General features: G+C 42.8%; 1 protein-coding gene across 1 annotated transcript in view; it reads right to left on the bottom strand.

The window, feature by feature from the left end:
- The window catches only part of GIGYF1 (GRB10 interacting GYF protein 1), a gene marked incomplete in the record, with an annotated part of 2,892,461 nt that overhangs the window by 811,764 nt on the left and 2,062,122 nt on the right, over positions 1-18,575 (bottom strand). Inside the window, 1 exon segment of the mRNA XM_044077309.1 lies at positions 8,038-8,225. Within this exon segment, the coding sequence (XP_043933244.1) occupies positions 8,038-8,225 (188 nt within the window).

Raw genomic sequence — 18,575 nt, 5'->3', positions numbered from 1 at the left:
ATCTCAGAAATAAATACTGGAATAAATCGTGTTTAACTAAAAACCCAGTAGAGACCAACAAAACTTCAGACAACTGAGAAATGAAACTAAAAAAGCTATATTGTCTGACAAAAGAAAAGTACAGTTTTGTACCTACCATAAATGTAGATGTTCGAGTGCTAATACAGCTGCAGTAATCACAGATGGGTTTTCAGCCGTCAGGCGGTCCCTCGGTCGGCCGAATTCCAAAGTCTTGGTCCGGCGTCGGTTGTCGTCGCTTACTCTTCTGACGTCAGTAAGGCCAGAGTATACAAGACACAGCCGATGCCATGTTCTTCAGTCTTTCTTGCCCCAGATGTCAGGTGCCCCCAAAAGGAAGGCAATACATAAATAAGGCTTATCTACATATGCAGGCAATGCAATGTAATGCAAAATCAGTGTAAACAAGCAAATAAAACATAGCAGGATAACCCAGTCAGGTGGTATGAAGAGGTTGTTAGGCCCCATGCCTTTACCAAGTGGGGAAGGAGGGAGGGAAACCTGTACTGCAGCTGTATTAGCACTCGAACATCTACATTTATGGTAGGTACAAAACTGTACTATGTTCATCGTGCATACAGCTGCAGTAATCACAGATGGGTAGAGTCCCAAAGCTATGCATAGGGTGGTAGGTACTATGAGGAACTGGGTTGAGCCAGAATGCCCTGCAAAACAGCAGTGGCAAAGCCTGCTCTTGTTCTGGAATATAAGGGTAGGTGGTAGTGTTTTGTGAAGGTATGTACAGAACTCCAAGTGGCTGCCTCCAAAATATCCTTAGTAGGATCGCCTCTGAGGAAGGCTGTAGAGGTGGCTGTGGCCCTGGTGGAGTGAAATCTGATACCAGTAGGGACAGATTTCCCATGATAGGAATAACAAAACCGTATGCAGTGGCCAATCCACTTGGAAATGGTCTGTTTGGTAACTGGTTTCCCTTGAGCCCCTATGGCATAGGACACAAAAAGTTGTTCTGATTTCCTGAAGGACTTTGTTCTGTCCAAATAATAACGTAGCTGCCTATGGATGTCTAAAGTGTGAAGCAGCCTCTCCCCTTTGTTTTGAGGGTTAGGATAAAAGGTAGGTAGGTGTATGGCTTGATTTAAGGCTACCCTGGATTCCACTTTTGGCATAAAAGATGGGTTGGTACGAAGGGAAACCCTGTCCTGATGGAAGATGAGGAAGGGCTGCACCGCCATGAGGGCCTGTAGTTCAGAAACCCTACGAGCTGAAGTGATGGGGCCAGAAGGAAAGCTGTTTTCCAGGACAAATGTTGCAGATCTGTTGAGGCAGCAGGTTCAAAGGGAGGCAATGTTAATTTTTCTAGTATGTAATTAAGGTCCCAGGCTGGTATTGGTTGCTTCCTTGGAGGTCTTATATTCTTAGCCCCTCTGAGGAACTGTCGTAAGAGTGGGTGAGAGAATAAAGGAGGATCCGTGTTGAATTCTGCAGAAATGGCTGAGGCATGTATTTTTATGGAAGAAAATGAAAGTCCACTGTTCAGCAGTTCAGCTAGGTACTGTAAAACCTGAGGCAAGTTCAATTTTCTAGGGTCCTGGCCTCTTTTCTCATTCCAACAGCAAAACCGCTTCCATTTTGCAGAGTAAGCTTTTCTAGTAGATGGTCTTCTGGCCTCCAAAATGACATCCTGCACCTCCTTGGAGAGTAGGGACTGTTGTGGTGTCAAGGAATTTTCCATGCAGCGAGGTTGAGTGTTTTCAGCTGACTGTGAAGAGTTTTGTAGCTATTCTGAGTCAGTAGGAGGCATTAGAGGCAGGGACCAGGGAGGAGTATGTGTTAGGCTCCTCAGGAGTGGATACCAGTGTTGCCTTGGCCAATCTGGAGCAATCAGTATCATCCTCCGTTTGTCTGTTCTTGCTTTCAAAAGCACCTTGGGCAGAAGGGGCAGAGGTGGGAAAGCATAAACTGTCCATGCTGTCCAACTGAATGAAAGGGCGTCCACTTTCCAGGCCTTTGGATGAAAGGTCCTTGAACAAAACTTTTTCAGTTGATAGTTCCTGTGGGAGGCAAAAAGATCTATGTCTGGCCTCCCCCACGCTTGGATTATCTCTGTAAACACCTGAGGATGCAACTTCCATTCGTGTGGATCTGTCATATTTCTGCTTAGAGTGTCTGCCAGTGTGTTTTCCAGTCCTGGCAAGTATTGTGCTTGAAGTTCGATTTGTCTTTCCAGAGCCAAGTTCCAAAGAGTCATGGCTAGTCTGCACAAGGGGTATGAATGTGTTCCTCCTTGTTTGTTTATGTACCACATTACTGTGGTGTTGTCTGTGCTTATCAGTAATTGTCCTGGATGCAGGAAGTCCTTGAAAGCTGTAATTGCATTTATCACTGCTAGCATTTCTTTTTGATTGATGTGAAGGTGCTTTTCCTTTTGGGACCATCTGCCCTGAATGCACCTGTCCTTCATGTGCGCCCCCCAGGCATAATCTGAGGCGTCTGTGGTTATGACTTGTTTTGCTTGAGGATTGCAAAATGGAAGGCCTGTGTTTACTTGACATGCTTGGGCCCACCATAGAAATTCCTTTTGCAAACATGGAATTATTGGTATAATTGCTTCCAAACTGTGACTGTGTTGAGACCATAGATTTTTTAGGTACCACTGAAGTTTCCTCATATGCAGCTTTGCACATGGGATTAGAAGAATGCAAGATGCCATGAATCCCAGAGCCTGCAGGATTTTCCTTGCAGTAAGCCTGGTACTTTTTGCTAGTGTTTTGAAGTACTGAGATAGTTGCCCTTGTTTTTCTGGTGTAAGATATGCTATCTGGGTGTTTGTGTCCAAGTTGGCACCCAGGAAGGTTATTTTCTGAGATGGTGTTAGTCTTGATTTCTCCTTGTTGATGGTATATCCCAGAGAAAGCAGTAACCATGTCACATAAGCCAGATGTTCCAGTAGTATGCGTTTGCTGTCCGCTTGGATCAGGCAGTCATCCAGATAAGGGTAAATTTGTATCCCTTGAAGTCTGCAGTAGGCAATCACTGATGCCAGGCACTTTGCGAATACTCTGGGCGCAGTAGATAAGCCAAAGGGCAATGCAGAGAATTGATAGTGGATTGAACCTGCAAGAAATCTGAGGTATCTTCTGCAGCTTTGTCTGATTGGGACATGCAGGTATGCCTCCTTGAGGTCCAATGTTACCAGCCAAAACTCCTTGCCCAGCATGGGAAGAAGTTGCTGTAATGTGAGCATCTTGAATTTTGGCACGAGTAGGAATGTGTTTAGGATGGATAAGTCCAAAATGGGTCTCCAGTCGGTTCCTTTTCTTGGTACCAGAAAAAGTCTTGAATAAAAACCTTGACCTTGTTGGAGTGTAGGTACCTTTTGTATAGCTCTCATGTTCAGGAGCTTTGAAATTTGCAGTTGTGCCTCTGCCCTTTGATTTTGTGGCAGGTTTGGCATGCCTCTCATTTTGGAAGTGTGTGAAATTGAAATTTGTAGCCTCTGTTTATAATGTCCAGTATCCATTTGTCTGTTGTGACAATATGCCAATTGCTTGCAAATAATGCTAGTTTCCTCCCAAAGGTGCTGTCAGCTGAGACTTGCTTGGCATGGAAATGAGGGAGTCATTGGGTTTGCTTCCTGTATTGTTGTGCACTGTCTTCACCACCTCTTGGTGCTGGAGATTGCCATTGTCTGCCTCTATATGATCCTTGTGATTGCCCTCTGCCCCTTGTGCGTCTGTATCTGCCTCTTTGGGGCTTGTCAGTGGCTGGAAAGGACCAGTTTTTTGAAGGCCAATTTCTGCTAAAATGTGGTGGTTGGACCTGTAAGAAAGCCTTGACAGTTTGCATAGATTTGGCTTTTTCTTCCATTTTCCGTAGTATGTCCTCAGCATTAGTACCAAATAATACATCCTTTTGTAAAGGAGCATCAAGAAGTTTAGCTTTCACATGATCAGGTAAATTTTGTTCCCTAAGCCAGGCATGCCTGCGAATGACTGATCCTGTGGCAGCCGCTCTACTGGAAGCCTCTAGGGCATCATAACCACATTGTAAGGTGTGTTTACCCACTTGCTCCGCACTATGCATCATATCCTGTAACTCTTTTAAATCTGGTTGTTCAGGTTGAGACATTTTGTTCCTTAATTGTGATAACAGGTACTGTTGATATTTAATCATATGAAACTGACAGTTTAAGGCCCTCATGGCTAGGGTGGCCGAGGTATATACCTTTTTACGCCACCTTTCTAGAGATCTGGATTCCTTTTCTGCAGGGAGTGGATTCTTGGCAGTGGAGGCCTTTAATCCCTTGGGGCCTTGTGAAATGGTTTCAGGGTCAGCATTATGGCCTTTGTAGAGAAATTGGTGAGAGCCGGGTACTCTGTAATACCTATCAGGTTTTACTGGTGCAGGAGGCAGAGAATCAGGGTTAAGGCAAGCCTCCGAATAGACATCATCCAGTACATCCAAAACAGGGGGTATAGCCAGAGGTCTGTGCTGAAGCAACCAAAGAAATTCCCTAAGTCTTTTCTTGGAATCTGAAAAGTCTTGGCCTTCCCAATGGAAGTGTTCCCTCAAAGTGTGCAAGGTTTCCCCAAAAGAAAAATCCTCAGGAGGGGATACAGAAGGAATGGACTGTTCTGCATCCGAATCCTCAAAAGGGGAGTAAGAGTGTTCCTCTGCATCAGAATGTTCTGATAAAATGGATCCCTGATCAGAAGAGGGAGATTCTTCCTCCATTCTGGGTCTCTTGTCAGGAGGGGGCTGAGAACCTCTGATAAGAGTAATTAAATCCTCAGCCATTTTAAGCATCTGTTTCTTAGGCATGGGTCCAGGAGATGGGCCCTGTGCAACAGGCCTCGTGGGATGCCTGGCTGCTTTGGATTTAGTAAAAGCCTTTATTGAAAAAGAAGATGAGGGCCTAAATACACCATGGGTGGAGGTGGACCTGTCCACATTAGTAGGCTCGACATTAGCAGGGGCTTCGGTTGTAGTCTGGGAAAGGACCGAGGACCCCGCGGTCTCTGGTACAGAGAACACCGCCAAAGGAGTGTCGTCGGTAGTCAGGGACTGCAAAGGTGTCTCGCTGAGAACCGGACCACGTGTAGCCTGTTTTGGCGTGGTGTTGGCGGAGACCGTGGGTCTCGCGTGTCGGTCCTTTTCCTTGCGTTTTTTGGACAAAACGGTAGTCCGAGTGTCCGACGACATCTTATAATCAAAAGCTTTACCAAAGTAGTGTTGGGCGAACTCCGCCCGACGCTTGATAGTGCGTTTATTGAAGGTAGCGCAAAAGCGACAGCCCGAGACGTCGTGGTCTGGGCCCAAACAAGGTATGCAACGGGAATGGAAATCCTTATGCGGTATTTGCTTCCCACAAGAAATACAATTATTAACTTTTTCTGACATCGGTCTGAGGCAAGAAAAGTTTCCCCAACGGGGTACTTAGCTTTAAAGAAGACTTCGGTTCCAATTTTTTCATAATTCAGGAGCTGGCCGACCGGCACTTGTGAACTGCTTCTGCTTCGGGCACCGCGCGGCAAAAAAGACTGGAGAACATGGCGTCGGCTGTGTCTTATATACTCTGGCCTTACTGACATCAGAAGAGTAAGCGACGACAACCGACGCCGGACCAAGACTTTGGAATTCGGCCGACCGAGGGACCGCCTGACGGCTGAAAACCCATCTGTGATTACTGCAGCTGTATGCACGATGAACATCTACTACCTGCAATTCCAGCAGACTCACCATAATAAACCACAAAAGTTCTGGGCAAGTATTAATCAATTATTACACCCAGGTCAATCCATCACACCAAACCCACAAGGCAGAGACCAGGAGAATCCCAAGCAGACTGCTAATGCCTTTAATACCTTTTTCACTGAGGTCATTCAAACTCTTGCCAGTTATTTATCTACTCAGAACTTAACTATATCAAACTCTAACCCATCTCCTCCCATTTCTCTTCCAACCAGTCCCAACAACATATATTCTTACCCTTATTCAAAAACTGAAACCGTGCACTCCTTCAGCAGACCAACTACCTGCTGAATATCTACAAAAGGCAGCCAAATCCATCGCCTATCCCATTTCCATTCTCATCAATAGAACCACCAGTGAAGGACACATCCCTAAAATCTGGAAAATATCCCATATTATCCCCCCTCACAAGGGTTGGAACTCTAATGAACTCTCCAACTACAGTCACATAGCCCTACTTTCTCCCTTCGCAAAGATGATGGAAAAATGCATCCACAGACAATCGCTAGACCACCTAATCCAAAATAACTTACTTTCAAACTCTCAACATGGTTTCAGACCTTTCCACAGCACTACTACTGCCCTCCTTTCCTTCACTGACTATTAACAAAAAACATTAACCTCAATATGCTTTCCTCTGCACTGTTTATAGATGTCTAAGGCATTCAATATGGTAAATCACCAGATACTTATAAACATCCTCAAATCCCAGTCACTACATGCACTAGCTATACAATGGCTCCAGTCCTACTTAGATAACAGACAACAGGCTGTACTTTGGCATAACATTCTATCTACCCATCTGCCCGTTAACATTGGTGTTCCTCAACGGTCCATATTAGGACCTCTCCTGTTTTCTATATTTATCAACGACCTTCACCTAGCAATCTCCCAAGCTATGTGCATACAATATGCAGATGATTCCACACTTATATGCTCAGCCACATCTATATCTGAACTTCACTCCCTTACCCAAAATGTGTTTAACACAGTTGAACAATGGTTTACACAGCGCTGTCTCCTTCTGAACCCCCCACAAAACTATAAACTCCTCCTTTTTACTCCTACTTGTAAGTCCCCCCCCAACAGACTTCACAGTAACATCCAATAATGGCAATCTCATATCCCCAGATCCAACTACCAAACTACTAGGTATCACCATAGATAACCTTAACTTCGACACCCATATTAACAATACCCTAAAATCTGTTAATAGAAAACTAGGCTCTCTCTACAGGATCAAACCCTTCCTCTCTCCAGCAGCTAGAATAACTATTGCTCACACCCATCTAATTTCTTCTCTCCTCTATGTCTCACCCATACATACTAATCTCTCTAAAAATAAACCTTAATAAAGTGGAAAACTCCTACAATAACATAGCCAGATTTGCTACAGGTAACCCTTTCAGAACCCACCACTGTTTTAATCTAAAGCAGCTAGGATGGCTTGAACTACAAAATCGGCTTAAATTCCACCAACTGACCACTGCCCATAAAACCCTTTACCAATCTACCAATACCCCTATACTATCTACCCTAATTATCCCCTACAACAATCTAAAGACCTTACGATCATCACAAACTTCTTGTAAATATTTGTAAATCAAACAACAGGGCTGGGGACTCTTTTCTCTAATACTGTTGGAAAATCATGGAACCTTCTTCCTAACAAACTTTCCTCTCTTCCCTCTATATCATTCTTTAAAACCAAACTGAAACTTTTCCTCAGAACACACTGGTTGTGCCCCTGTACTAAACCTGACTGATCAACTAGCTCTTCTTACTTGGTTCAACCTACCCTCCCGTCTTCTCAGTAATCAAGTTCCTTTTCTTAATAACAACTTACCTTGTCTTTCTATACTTTTACTAACATCTTCAGAATCTCATTAAGGAGACTACTTTTACTAATATATTGTATAATTTCAGCTCCTACTTTTTCTTTATGACTACTTGCATACTAATAAATTGTATAATTCAGCTGCCACCTTTTTCTTTATGATGTACTGCAACTACATTTTGTATTGTACTAATTGTATCTGTATATTTTGCACTATGTTATGAACGAATGAGCTCTTTGATTATTCTCTGTACTGCACCTGCAAAATGTTCATTGTATACTTCAATTTTTGTATATGTGATTTTGTTTCCTCAGAGTTTATCTCCCCGGGCCTCTACTGAAAATGGACATATATCCAGTTAGACTAGCCCGGTCAACAAATGTAAAATAAATAAATAAATACCAAACTGTGCTAGATAATAACAAATGCACACCCAGAATTAAGGATTTCTGTAGCCTGTTTCTCATACCTCAGGGAAGGGCTGCTCCGACTATTCTTCAATCCGATGCTCCTCATCACAGGACCATTCTTCAGGGAGTCTTCCCACAAGGCAGTTGCACTATTCTTATCATGGCTCCCCCACATGGAGCTGGATTCTGCTCCCCACTGTGTAGGCAAACTAGTCATGGAGGCAGTACTTATGGCAACAGCAGGATGCTGAAAAACAGAGAAAAAGAGGGAAAATACTAAACATACATCAAGAAGCATACAACTACAACTCTGACAAAGCATACACTTTCCTAAAATTACCATCCTTTTTTCAACAAAAAGGATATAAATCCTCCTTTTTAAAACCATCCTCTTTTCACTTAAGACAAAAAAAAAAAAAACACTCCTATTTTATTTCTCCAATGTAAGATCAGAAACGTTCCTCTTTTGGGATTGCAGAACAGACAGAAAAGTACAGATGTATCAGCAGCTTACTGATATAAGGCGATGGTCAAGTGAGATCACCAATGGACTCTCAACCTTTGGGATCTTAGCTAAAATTGAGGTCCAATATCTGGCTCAATGTCTGCACCTTTGCATCCACCCCCCAGCCAGGCTGGCTCTTACTCTGATACCAGTATAAACAGTTGCCAACCCACACAAAGTTCAACTCTTTCTCGACCAAGAATCAGAAGATATGGGTGCACCATCAGGATGATCAATCCAAATTTTGTTTAGCATTGCCTTATAAAATATCCTCCCTGAAAGACAGACAGTTTTAACACAGAATCCTGACTTCAGAGAGATAAAATGATAAAAAGAAAAAGTAAGAAGGTGTGTGGAAGAGGAGGTACACTGGAACCCACCCTAGCCCCTGGATACTCAACCACAGAAGGGGAACAAGAGGCCAGGGAAACTCTATTACAGCAATAATACTCCTCAAACATCTCCTCATATAACTAGAAGATTTCAGCCCTAACCTTTGGGAATATTCCCAAAGCATAACCAACATGCTGCAGGAGGGCCTGCAAACCAGTACGGACAACAGCTGCTCTGCCACTACCAGACAGGATTCACAGGTAAGTAACGGAAGGAAAATCTTTTTCTTCTCACTAATAGGATTCTTACCTCAGTTACAAAGGCTGTTACTTGGCCATAGTTACAAAGGTCTGTAAGCTAACTTTTCAGTTATCCACCAAGACTGACACTCAGCTATATCCACTTCTCAAATATCAGATCAGTAATTTCCTCACTTCAGAGAGGAACAAAAACACACTTACATGTCCTGACAAGAACCTTATCTACAAAATATGTATTTTGCAGCCAACATGCTGCTTGCCCATTCTTTTATTTAGATATCCTTCAGGGAATTGCAGGAAAAGCAAGAAGCAGCTTTAAAAGACATAATGCACCAAGCTACCAAGTGAATAACAGCTAGAAACAAAATGCACAGCGACTCGACAAAAAACTTTAAAAGCAGTTACTACTGTTAACTGGGTACTTTTCCGTTATCAGGGCAACAGCTGTAATGAGCTGTTGGAAGGTTAGCACGAGGTCGCACAGATCGCTCTGCGGCCGCTGATGTGGGAATAGCACTCAGTTTTTCTGACAAGAGATTCCAACTTCAATTTGTGGACCAAAAAAAAGAGTAAGGACAATTTTCAAGCTAGTCTATTCCGTTCACATTCTAAAAGACAAAGTCCCTTACTCTTGCACCACATCAGTGAAGCTGTTTTATAGGGACATCAGTGAAGGGGATGTGCTTTTCATAAAGCAGCCAATGTAACGTTGCTAAAAGTCTGTAACCCTTGACTCCTTCTCAACACCCTCCCGCAGTTCCAACTACCTGCCTAAATTCGTCATACTTTGTGTGCTGTAAAACGCAGAAGAGATTAGCAAACACAAAACACATATGTAGCATTTTGTGCTGTTAATTGCTGTTACAAAGGTGGAAGGTTATGAGGTCATATTGAACCGACCTGCTGCTGGATGTTTGTCTCCCTATACTTGCACTGCATGGTTTGCCATGGGGTGGTTATCCTAATGTGGCTTGTAATGATCCCAACGTTTATAATGCACGGAATTACTTTCCAGTTACTAATTTACTACAAATTGTTACCACGCATATTTCCTGCTACTGGCAGCAGTGCTAAAACAACGGTACCTGGTAAAGTCCGGAGATGGGAGCATTAACCACATTAGGTAACTTTGCTGTAAAACATTTCCTGCTAAATAAAGTGGCAAATCGTCTTCCGCTATATAACAGAGAAAACATGTTATGGATCTTTGCGACTGCGTGCCAACCTTCCAACAGCTCATTACAGCTGTTGCCCCAATAATGGAAAAGTACCGTTAACTGTGATTTTTTCAAGTTGACAATATCTGTAAAGGTAATGCCCCCTTTCACTTTTTCCTTGTATGTGCTACTGAAAGGCAGAGGGTCATTCAGAGCACAGAATATAAGGCACAGATAGCAGAATTTATTTACATAAACATACTGACAAGAAAGCAGTGTCTACCCTCTGTAATCACCAGGACTTGTACTACAAGTATTAGGGACCAATCAGCGCTACCTTGCCAACATTTTAGGAAGACTCATGTCCCATCATGTACCACAGCTGACACAAAAAGAGAGGATACAGTAGAAACTAGTTAATATAGACCTAAGGTGGGGAAGAAGGAAAAGTATGTTACAGAAGACTAACCTTTTCATTATCAAGCTATAGTTACGATAGCTAAATAACTAACATGTGACAAGACGAGGTCCATCTTCTGTAATAAGTAAGACAGAATTCTCATATGTCCTCCTGAGTTGCCACCTTCAGAGGTGCAGTACAGCATACAACAGCTTCAAAACACGACCTCTAAATAAGGTCTACCCTGTACTGACAACTTATTGCGGGATTATTAAGCTGCAGATACACAGATGTCAACAAAACTGGTATTACGCAGAAAGGCAGTAGAAACAGTGACCTCTCTAACAGAAGGACCCTACATGCTGTAGGCAAAGACCTTCCACGTTTAACAAAGCAAACTTCAAAACAACTACCATATCACCAGGAAAGGGTGAGCTTAAAGACTTTTGTAGTAAATTCAAACCCAGAAAAGCGAGACAATTTTGCATAAAAACTGTGTTCTGTCCCCACAAAATCCAAGCTAAAAATGAGACAACCCTACATAAGGATTTTGTTCTGCCCACATAAAATCTAAGCTGTTTGCGGACATCCATACAATTGTGAAGTCGTCAACTCAATTAGAATACTGAGGAAAAAATGCAAGTAGCTTGAATGACCAGTTCAATTTATGACACACAACACCCTTGCACACAAAAGTTACCTCTGAGTAGTAACCTCCCTTTGTGAAAAACTGAATATAGAGACCTGACAGATTGCAGATCCAAAATCCTTTCAGCAGAAATAATAATAATAGAGAGAGTCTTCCAGACAAGATACTTTAGCTCTACAGTGGCAGTCAGTTCAAAATTAATAGTGAGCTTTTCAAGAATGAAATGCATGTCCCATGGTGTGGACAGACTCTCTAACAGGTGGCCTACAATGAAAAGTACCACATACGAAGGTTTTGTAGACCTAAACATAGGCCAGAAAAGTTTAGATTCCCAAATGAAACTTGGAAACATCAGCCAAATTAACAATGAAAATGAAGCTAGTCACAGTCAAACATTTCAGACAAGAGAAGACTGAACAGGGATCTATACCTTTGATATCCAGACAGAAGAGGTCCACCTGTCTTAACATTTTTTTTTTCTTTTATTAGTGAGAAGTCACTGACAGAAGAAACTGATAACCAGTCTAAGAAAAGGCAGAACCACTAGCCAGTAATGAAATTGGGAAAGCACAGTTGCAAGCGTTAGTAGTGAAGGCCTTTCCTTACGCGTGACAGAGCAGAATCCTAAAATATGGTGAAGGACATCCTCCAATCGAAAGGAAACAAATTCTGGGCCATACCAAGGATATGAAAATAACAATTGTCCTGAAAAGTATGGTTTTCTGGATGCATTCCCATCAGAAGAAATGGGAGAAAAGCAAAAGGACCATTTGTGGATGACATCATCTTTGGTCTTACAACCCCCCCCCCCCCATTTACCTGAAAGGTAAACAGGCTCAACAATGACTTGCCACATAAATATCTTCTGGTTAGCAAGGGCATGGGTATCATGCATGCAGCATCAAGAAACAATGATACAGTCTTGTCTGCTAAGACGGCCTTCTCGAGAATGCGCCTGAATGTTAAAAATGTTGAAAGTTAATACCCTCATAGCTTTTCAATAAGGTGGGTAAAATTGTTTCCTTTTTAACTCTGCTGATATACTGGATAACAGCCATGTGATTCAAATAAAATGCACTAACCACTTGAAGCAGACAAGTCATAAAAGGCTACTTCAAAAGAGCAGCTCTCAACTCAAACATTTAGTAGATAAGATGCCAGGGATGAATCCTAAATCACATGAAGTGAAGTGGCTGAAAACAACAAAGTTTGCTGACTGGGATAAACTAGTATGAAGACTCTAAAACATAAACAAATTTATGTCATTAAGGTTTACATGGACAGTGAAAGCACTTAAAAATTAACTGCAAATAAATGTTTATTATAATATCTGTGCAAAAATTTACTATACAACTTGCATGTTATGTTGTAAACCAGTTCTACATATAATTTAAATATGAAGTATATTAAATGTAGAGCAAAGGGTGCTTTGTTAGTGACTGTTGTATATGCTGGTAACATTAGCCACTCCAGAGTGTAAATATTGGTCACCATGACCAAATTACCTAGGGCAAATGTTGATGTCGCACAGTGACCCGATGTACAAATGGGGAAAAATAGCAAAGATGATGAATTAAGTATGAAAGTACTTCTCATGTGTAACATATACCAGCTTTACAATGTAATGAGACAAAGGATGGAAAGAAGGAAGTTAAATCTAATATAATGTTGTGATCCTGACTGGATGTAAAAGTGTAGTGATCATAATACATGTAGAATTAATTAATAACACATTTTCCTGCTTTTACAGAATGAGCTATCCAGACTAATGTCGACAGTTTCAACTATGAATAAGGGATTTTTGTAAAAGCAGACTTGAGAAAATTATGAAAAGCATGAAAAAAAGGTATTTCTTTCTAGTATTTTCTAAGTTATTAGCTGCTTATTTTTCCATCATCTGCTTTTAACTGAAGGCAAGGAACAAACAAGTACAGGCAATTAACCACAAGAGGTCTGATCAGTGTACTCTGAGTGAAATCTTCAAGTCTCACTTTTTGTACCTGTAAAGTTACAAGATGTTTTTCTTTAACAAATACTTTCAACTGGAGACGGAGTCTGCAGTTGTGAACGATCAGGAAACATCTGAAAGTACAGTTTTGTACCTACCATAAATGTAGATGTTCGAGTGTATACACTGCTGCAGTCATTACACTTGGGTTATCCTGCCGTCAGGCGGTTCCCCAGTCGGCCTGAGTTCCAAAGTCGTGGTCCGGCGTCGGTTGCTGTCGCCTCCTCCCTGATGTCAGTGCAACAGGGGTATATAAGATGCAGCAGACGCCATTTTCTCCAGTTTTTCTTGCCCCAGTTGTCAGGTACCCCCAAAAAGGTAGGCAATTCAAATTGCTAATAAAACATACATAAGAAAAGCAATCAACAGCTTTCAGTTACCAGCAAATACTCCCCATAGGTAATAAAGGGTAGAAGACATAGGTACGTACCAGCCAGTAAGAGGGGAAGGAGGGAGGGTAACCTGGACTGCAGCAGTGTATACACTCGAACATCTACATTTATGGTAGGTACAAAACTGTACTATGTTCATCGTGTTACACTGCTGCAGTCATTACACTTGGGTAGAATCCCAAAGCTGAGGTAGGGTGGCTGGTTCTATAAGGCATTAGGGGTGGCTATAAGGCTCTGCAGCACTGCAGTGGCAAAGCCAGCTCTGGATTTAGAGTATAGAGGCAGATGGCAATGCCTGGTGAAGGTATGTACAGAACTCCAAGTTGCTGCTTCCAAAATGTCCTTGGTAGGTACTCCTCTGAGGTAGGCTGTTGCCCTGGTGGAATGAGACCTAATGCTGTTAGGTACAGGTTTCCCCATGGTGTATATAGCAGAAACGTACACAGTGTCCTATCCATTTTGAAATATTCTGTTTTGAAATAGCTTTTCCCTGTGCTCCTGCAGCATATGCTACCAATAATTGCTCAGTTTTTCTGAAAGCTTTGGTTTTGTCCAAGTAGAAGCGTAACTGCCTGTGTATGTCCAAAGAATGCAGAAGTCTCTCCCCTTTATTCTGTGGATTTGGATAAAAAGTTGGCAAGTGAACAGTTTGGTTTAGAGCCACACTTGATACCACCTTTGGCATAAAAGTAGGGTTTGTTCTTAAAGACACCCTGTCTTGGTGGAAAATGATGAAAGGTTCCACTGCCAATGGTGCCTGTAATTCTGAAACTCTTCTTGCTGTTATTTCCAGGAGCAGAGCAGTTTTCCAAGAGACATATTTTAAATATGCTGTGTTAGCTGGCTCAAAGGGAGGTAAAATTAATTTTTCCAACACGAAGTTGAGGTCCCAAGTTGGAGTAGGTGCTCTACGGGGCGGTCTTATGTTTTTAGCCCCTCTGAGGTACTGTTTTAGCAAGGGATTAGAGAAAATTGGTGGATCCGTGTTGTAATGAGCAGAGATGGCAGAGGTGTGGATCTTGATGGATGAAAAGGAGAGACCTTTGTCCAGCATCTCAGTTAAATACTGTAGTATCTGAGGAATATTTGGGACAAGATGGTCAAGGCTGTGAGCCTGGTTCCAGGCACAGAATCTCTTCCATTTATCCAAATAGGCTTTCCTGGTGCTAGGCCTTCTGGCCTCCAGAATGACAGCCATAACAGCTTTGGAGAGAGGCATTGCTTGCTTGACTAAGGAATTTTCCATGTAGCCAGGTTTAAAGTTTTTAGCTGGCTGTGAAGTATCTGATTGTTGTGCTGAGTCAGAAGATGTGGTATTGGAGGCAAAATCCAGGGTGGTCCTTGTGCTAAGTTCTTTAAGATTGGGTACCAGTGCTGGCGTGGCCAGTCTGGGGCAATCAGGATCATCTTTGGCTCTTCTTGCCTGGCTTTTACGAGTACCTTTGGAAGGAGAGGTAGTGGTGGGAAAGCATATACTTGTAGGTGTTTCCAGCTGAATGACAGGGCATCCACTTTCCATGCTTGTGGGTGTCAAGTCCTTGTGCAGAATTTCTGTAGCAGGCAGTTCATTGGGTATGCAAACAGATGTCTGGGCTCCACCATTTTTGTGTTATCATTCTGAATATTTGTGGATTCAATTCCCATTTCGTGGGGATCCATGATGTTTCTGCTTAAGTTGTCTGTTAGTGGGTTTTTCTCTCCTGGCAGGTATTGTGCTTGCAGATGAACTTGATAGGTTAGAGCTGTGTTCCACAAGGTCATGGCTTGTCTGCAGAGGGGATAAGAGTGAGTGCCCCCTTGCTTGTTTGTGTACCACATAACTGTGGTGTTGTCTGTCTTTAGTAGTAGTTGTCCTGGATGAAGAGGGTCCTTGAAAGCTATAAGGGCATTTTGTACAGCTAGCATCTCTTTTTGATTGATGTGCAGATGCCTTTGTTCTGCGGGCCACTTGCCCTGGATACATTTTCCTGCCATGTGTGCTCCCCAGGCGTAATCCGATGCATCTGTTGTCAGTGTTTGCCTGGCTGTGGGTTGAGTGAAAGGCTGTCCCTTGTTGAGGTGACAAGCTTGAGCCCACCATCAAAACTCCTGTTGAAGGCAAGGAATTAGTGGTATTACTGTTTCCAAACTTTGACAGTGTTGAGACAAGACACTCTTTAGGTACCATTGTAGTTTCCTCATATGCAGTCTGGCATTTGGAATTAGTAGTATGCAAGATGCCATGTAACCCAAGGCCTGCAGAATTTTTCTTGCAGTGAGTTGGGTCCTTGTTGCCATCAATTGAAAATATTGAGTCAGATGTCCTTGCTTGTCTGGCGTGAGATAAGCCATCTGGGCCGTTGTATTCAAGCTGGCACCCAGGAATAGTATATCTCTTGTGAGAACACTAGTTTTGATTTCTTTTCGTTTACTGTGTACCCTAGGCAACTTAACTTTTTTACAAACGCCAGATGCTTTAGAAGAATGTCCTTGCTCTCTGCTTGAATCAGGCAGTCGTCCAGGTACGGATAAATTTGAATTCCTTTCGGTCTGCAAAATGCAATTACTGGTGCCAGGCACTTTGTGAAGACCCTGGGCGCAGTAGATAAGCCAAAGGGCAGTGCAGAGAATTGGTAGTGCATTGAACCAGCTATGAATCTGAGGTATCTTCTGCAGTTTTGTCTGATAGGGACATGCAGGTATGCCTCCTTGAGGTCCAAAGTTACGAGCCACGCTTTTCTTGCCCAGCATGGGAAGAAGCTGCTGTAGTGTCAACATTTTGAATTTTGGAACATCCAGGTAAGTGTTTAGAGAAGAAAGATCCAGAATGGGCATCCAGGCTTTGTCCTTTCTGGGAACCAGAAAGAGTCGAGTAAAATCCTTGTCCTTGCTCTTGTGGTGGCACCTTCTGAATAGCTCTCATGTCCATGAGTGCTGTAATTTGTTTTTGAGCCTCTACCATTGATTTGGTGGCAGATTTGACATTCCTTTTAGCCTTGGCAGAGTGTGAAAGTGGAACCTGTAACCTTGAGATACAATGTTGAGAACCCATTTCTCTTTGGTGATCATATGCCAATTGTGATAGAAAAGTGCCAGTTCTCCTCCCAAGGGGGCTGCCAAGAGAGAACTGTTTGGCAGCTGTAGTGAGAAGTCATTGGGGCTGTTTTTTATATGGTTGGGGTCTGTCTTCCCCTTTTTTCTGGGTTGATGCACCCCATTGTCGAGGCCTGTAAGGACCTTGTGGTTGACCTCTACCTCTTGGACATCTGTATCTGCACGTTTGAGGTCTGTCTGTAACTGGAAAGGACCAATTCTTTGTTGACCAATTTCTGCTAAATCGAGGAGGCTGAACCTGTAAGAAATCCTTCACCGTTTGCATAGATTTTGCCTTAACCTCCATTTTCTTTAATACCTCTTCTGCCTCAACTCCAAATAACACATCCTGCTGCAAAGCTGCATCTAATAGCTTTGCTTTAACATGATCTAGTAACGTATGTTCTTTTAACCAAGCATGTCTTCTAATGACAGAACCTGTAACTGCTGCTAAAGAAGAGGCCTCTAAAGAATCAAAACCACATTGCAAAGTATGTTTTCCCACTTGTTAAGCTGCATGCAATAAATCCTGCATTTCCTTAAAATTAGGAGGATCTGAGTTAGGAAGCATTTTTTGTTTCAACTGAGACATCAAATATTGCTGATATTTTAGCATGTGAAACTGGCAATTTAAGGCCCTCATTGCTAAAGTTGCAGATGTATATACTTTCTTCCCCCATCTGTCTAATGCTCTGGAATCTCTGTCAGAGGGGACTGGATTCTTTGTTGATGAGGCCTTAAGCCCTTTGGGGCCCTGAGAAATAGTTTCAGGGTCAGCAACAGGGCTTTTATAAAGAAATTTGTGAGAGTCAGGGACTCTGTAGTATCCGTCAGGCTTAACTGGGGCTGGAGGTAAAGGATCAGGATTTAAGCTGGATTCAGTATACACATCATCCACAATATCTAACACTGGCGGAATAGCAAGGGGTCTGTGTTGAGGTAATAAAAGGAAGTCTCTGAGCCTTTTCTTGGATTCTGAGTAATCCTGTCCCTCCCAATGGAAATGCTCCCTCACGGTATGTAGGGTTTCCCCAAAGGAGTAGTCCTCAGGCAGAGAGGCTGATTGAATTGATTCCTCAGCATCAGAATCCTCATAAGGGGGTAAGGAGTATCCTAGGTCTGAGGAAGAATCTGAAGAGATGGATACCTGGTCGGATGAGTCAAAGTCTGCATCCTGTCTAGGTCTTTTATCAGGAGGGGGATGGAACCCCCTGATCAGAGTGATTAGGTCTTCGGCCATTTTGAGCATTTGTTTCTTAGGCATGGAGGCCTGAGCTGGTGAATGTTGAATTTGTTTCTTTGTTTTTAAAGGAGGTTTAGACTTAGCAGAAGATTTAATGGTTAACTGAGTAGGTCTGAAAACACCCTCTGAAGCTACGGGTTGTTCAGCTACTCCAGATCCCACTGAAGGGTTAGTCTCGGTAGGCTGAAAATCTTGTACGTCCGAAGGCCCAACCATCTCCACGTGGGAGTCAGAGGCAGCCTGTGGTTCTAAAGAACCGGTTGTCAGGGGCTGTGAAGGCACCTTGCTGAAAACCGGAGAACCCGCGACTGGCCTAGAAGAGGCTTCGTCAGTTTTGGGCCTCGGATGCCTGTCCTTGTCTTTGCGCTTTTTATGTATTACGGTCGTTGGTAGTTCCAATGGCATGGTGTAATTGAATTTTCGGCCAAAATAATGTCGGGCAAAATCAAACCGACGTTTAATACTGCGCTTGTTAAACCTAGCACAAAACCGACAACCAGTGACGTCGTGGTCTGGGCCTACGCATGGGATACAATAAGAATGGAAATCCTTATGAGGTATTTGCTTCCCACAAGAAA

Source organism: Protopterus annectens, chromosome 7.part0, assembly GCF_019279795.1.
Source record: "Protopterus annectens isolate FY-2018-M chromosome 7.part0, PAN1.0, whole genome shotgun sequence".
In the NCBI taxonomy this organism is placed as follows: Eukaryota; Metazoa; Chordata; order Ceratodontiformes; family Protopteridae; genus Protopterus; species Protopterus annectens.
Note: the sequence above shows the minus strand (reverse complement) of the source record. Positions and strands in the feature narration are given on the sequence as shown.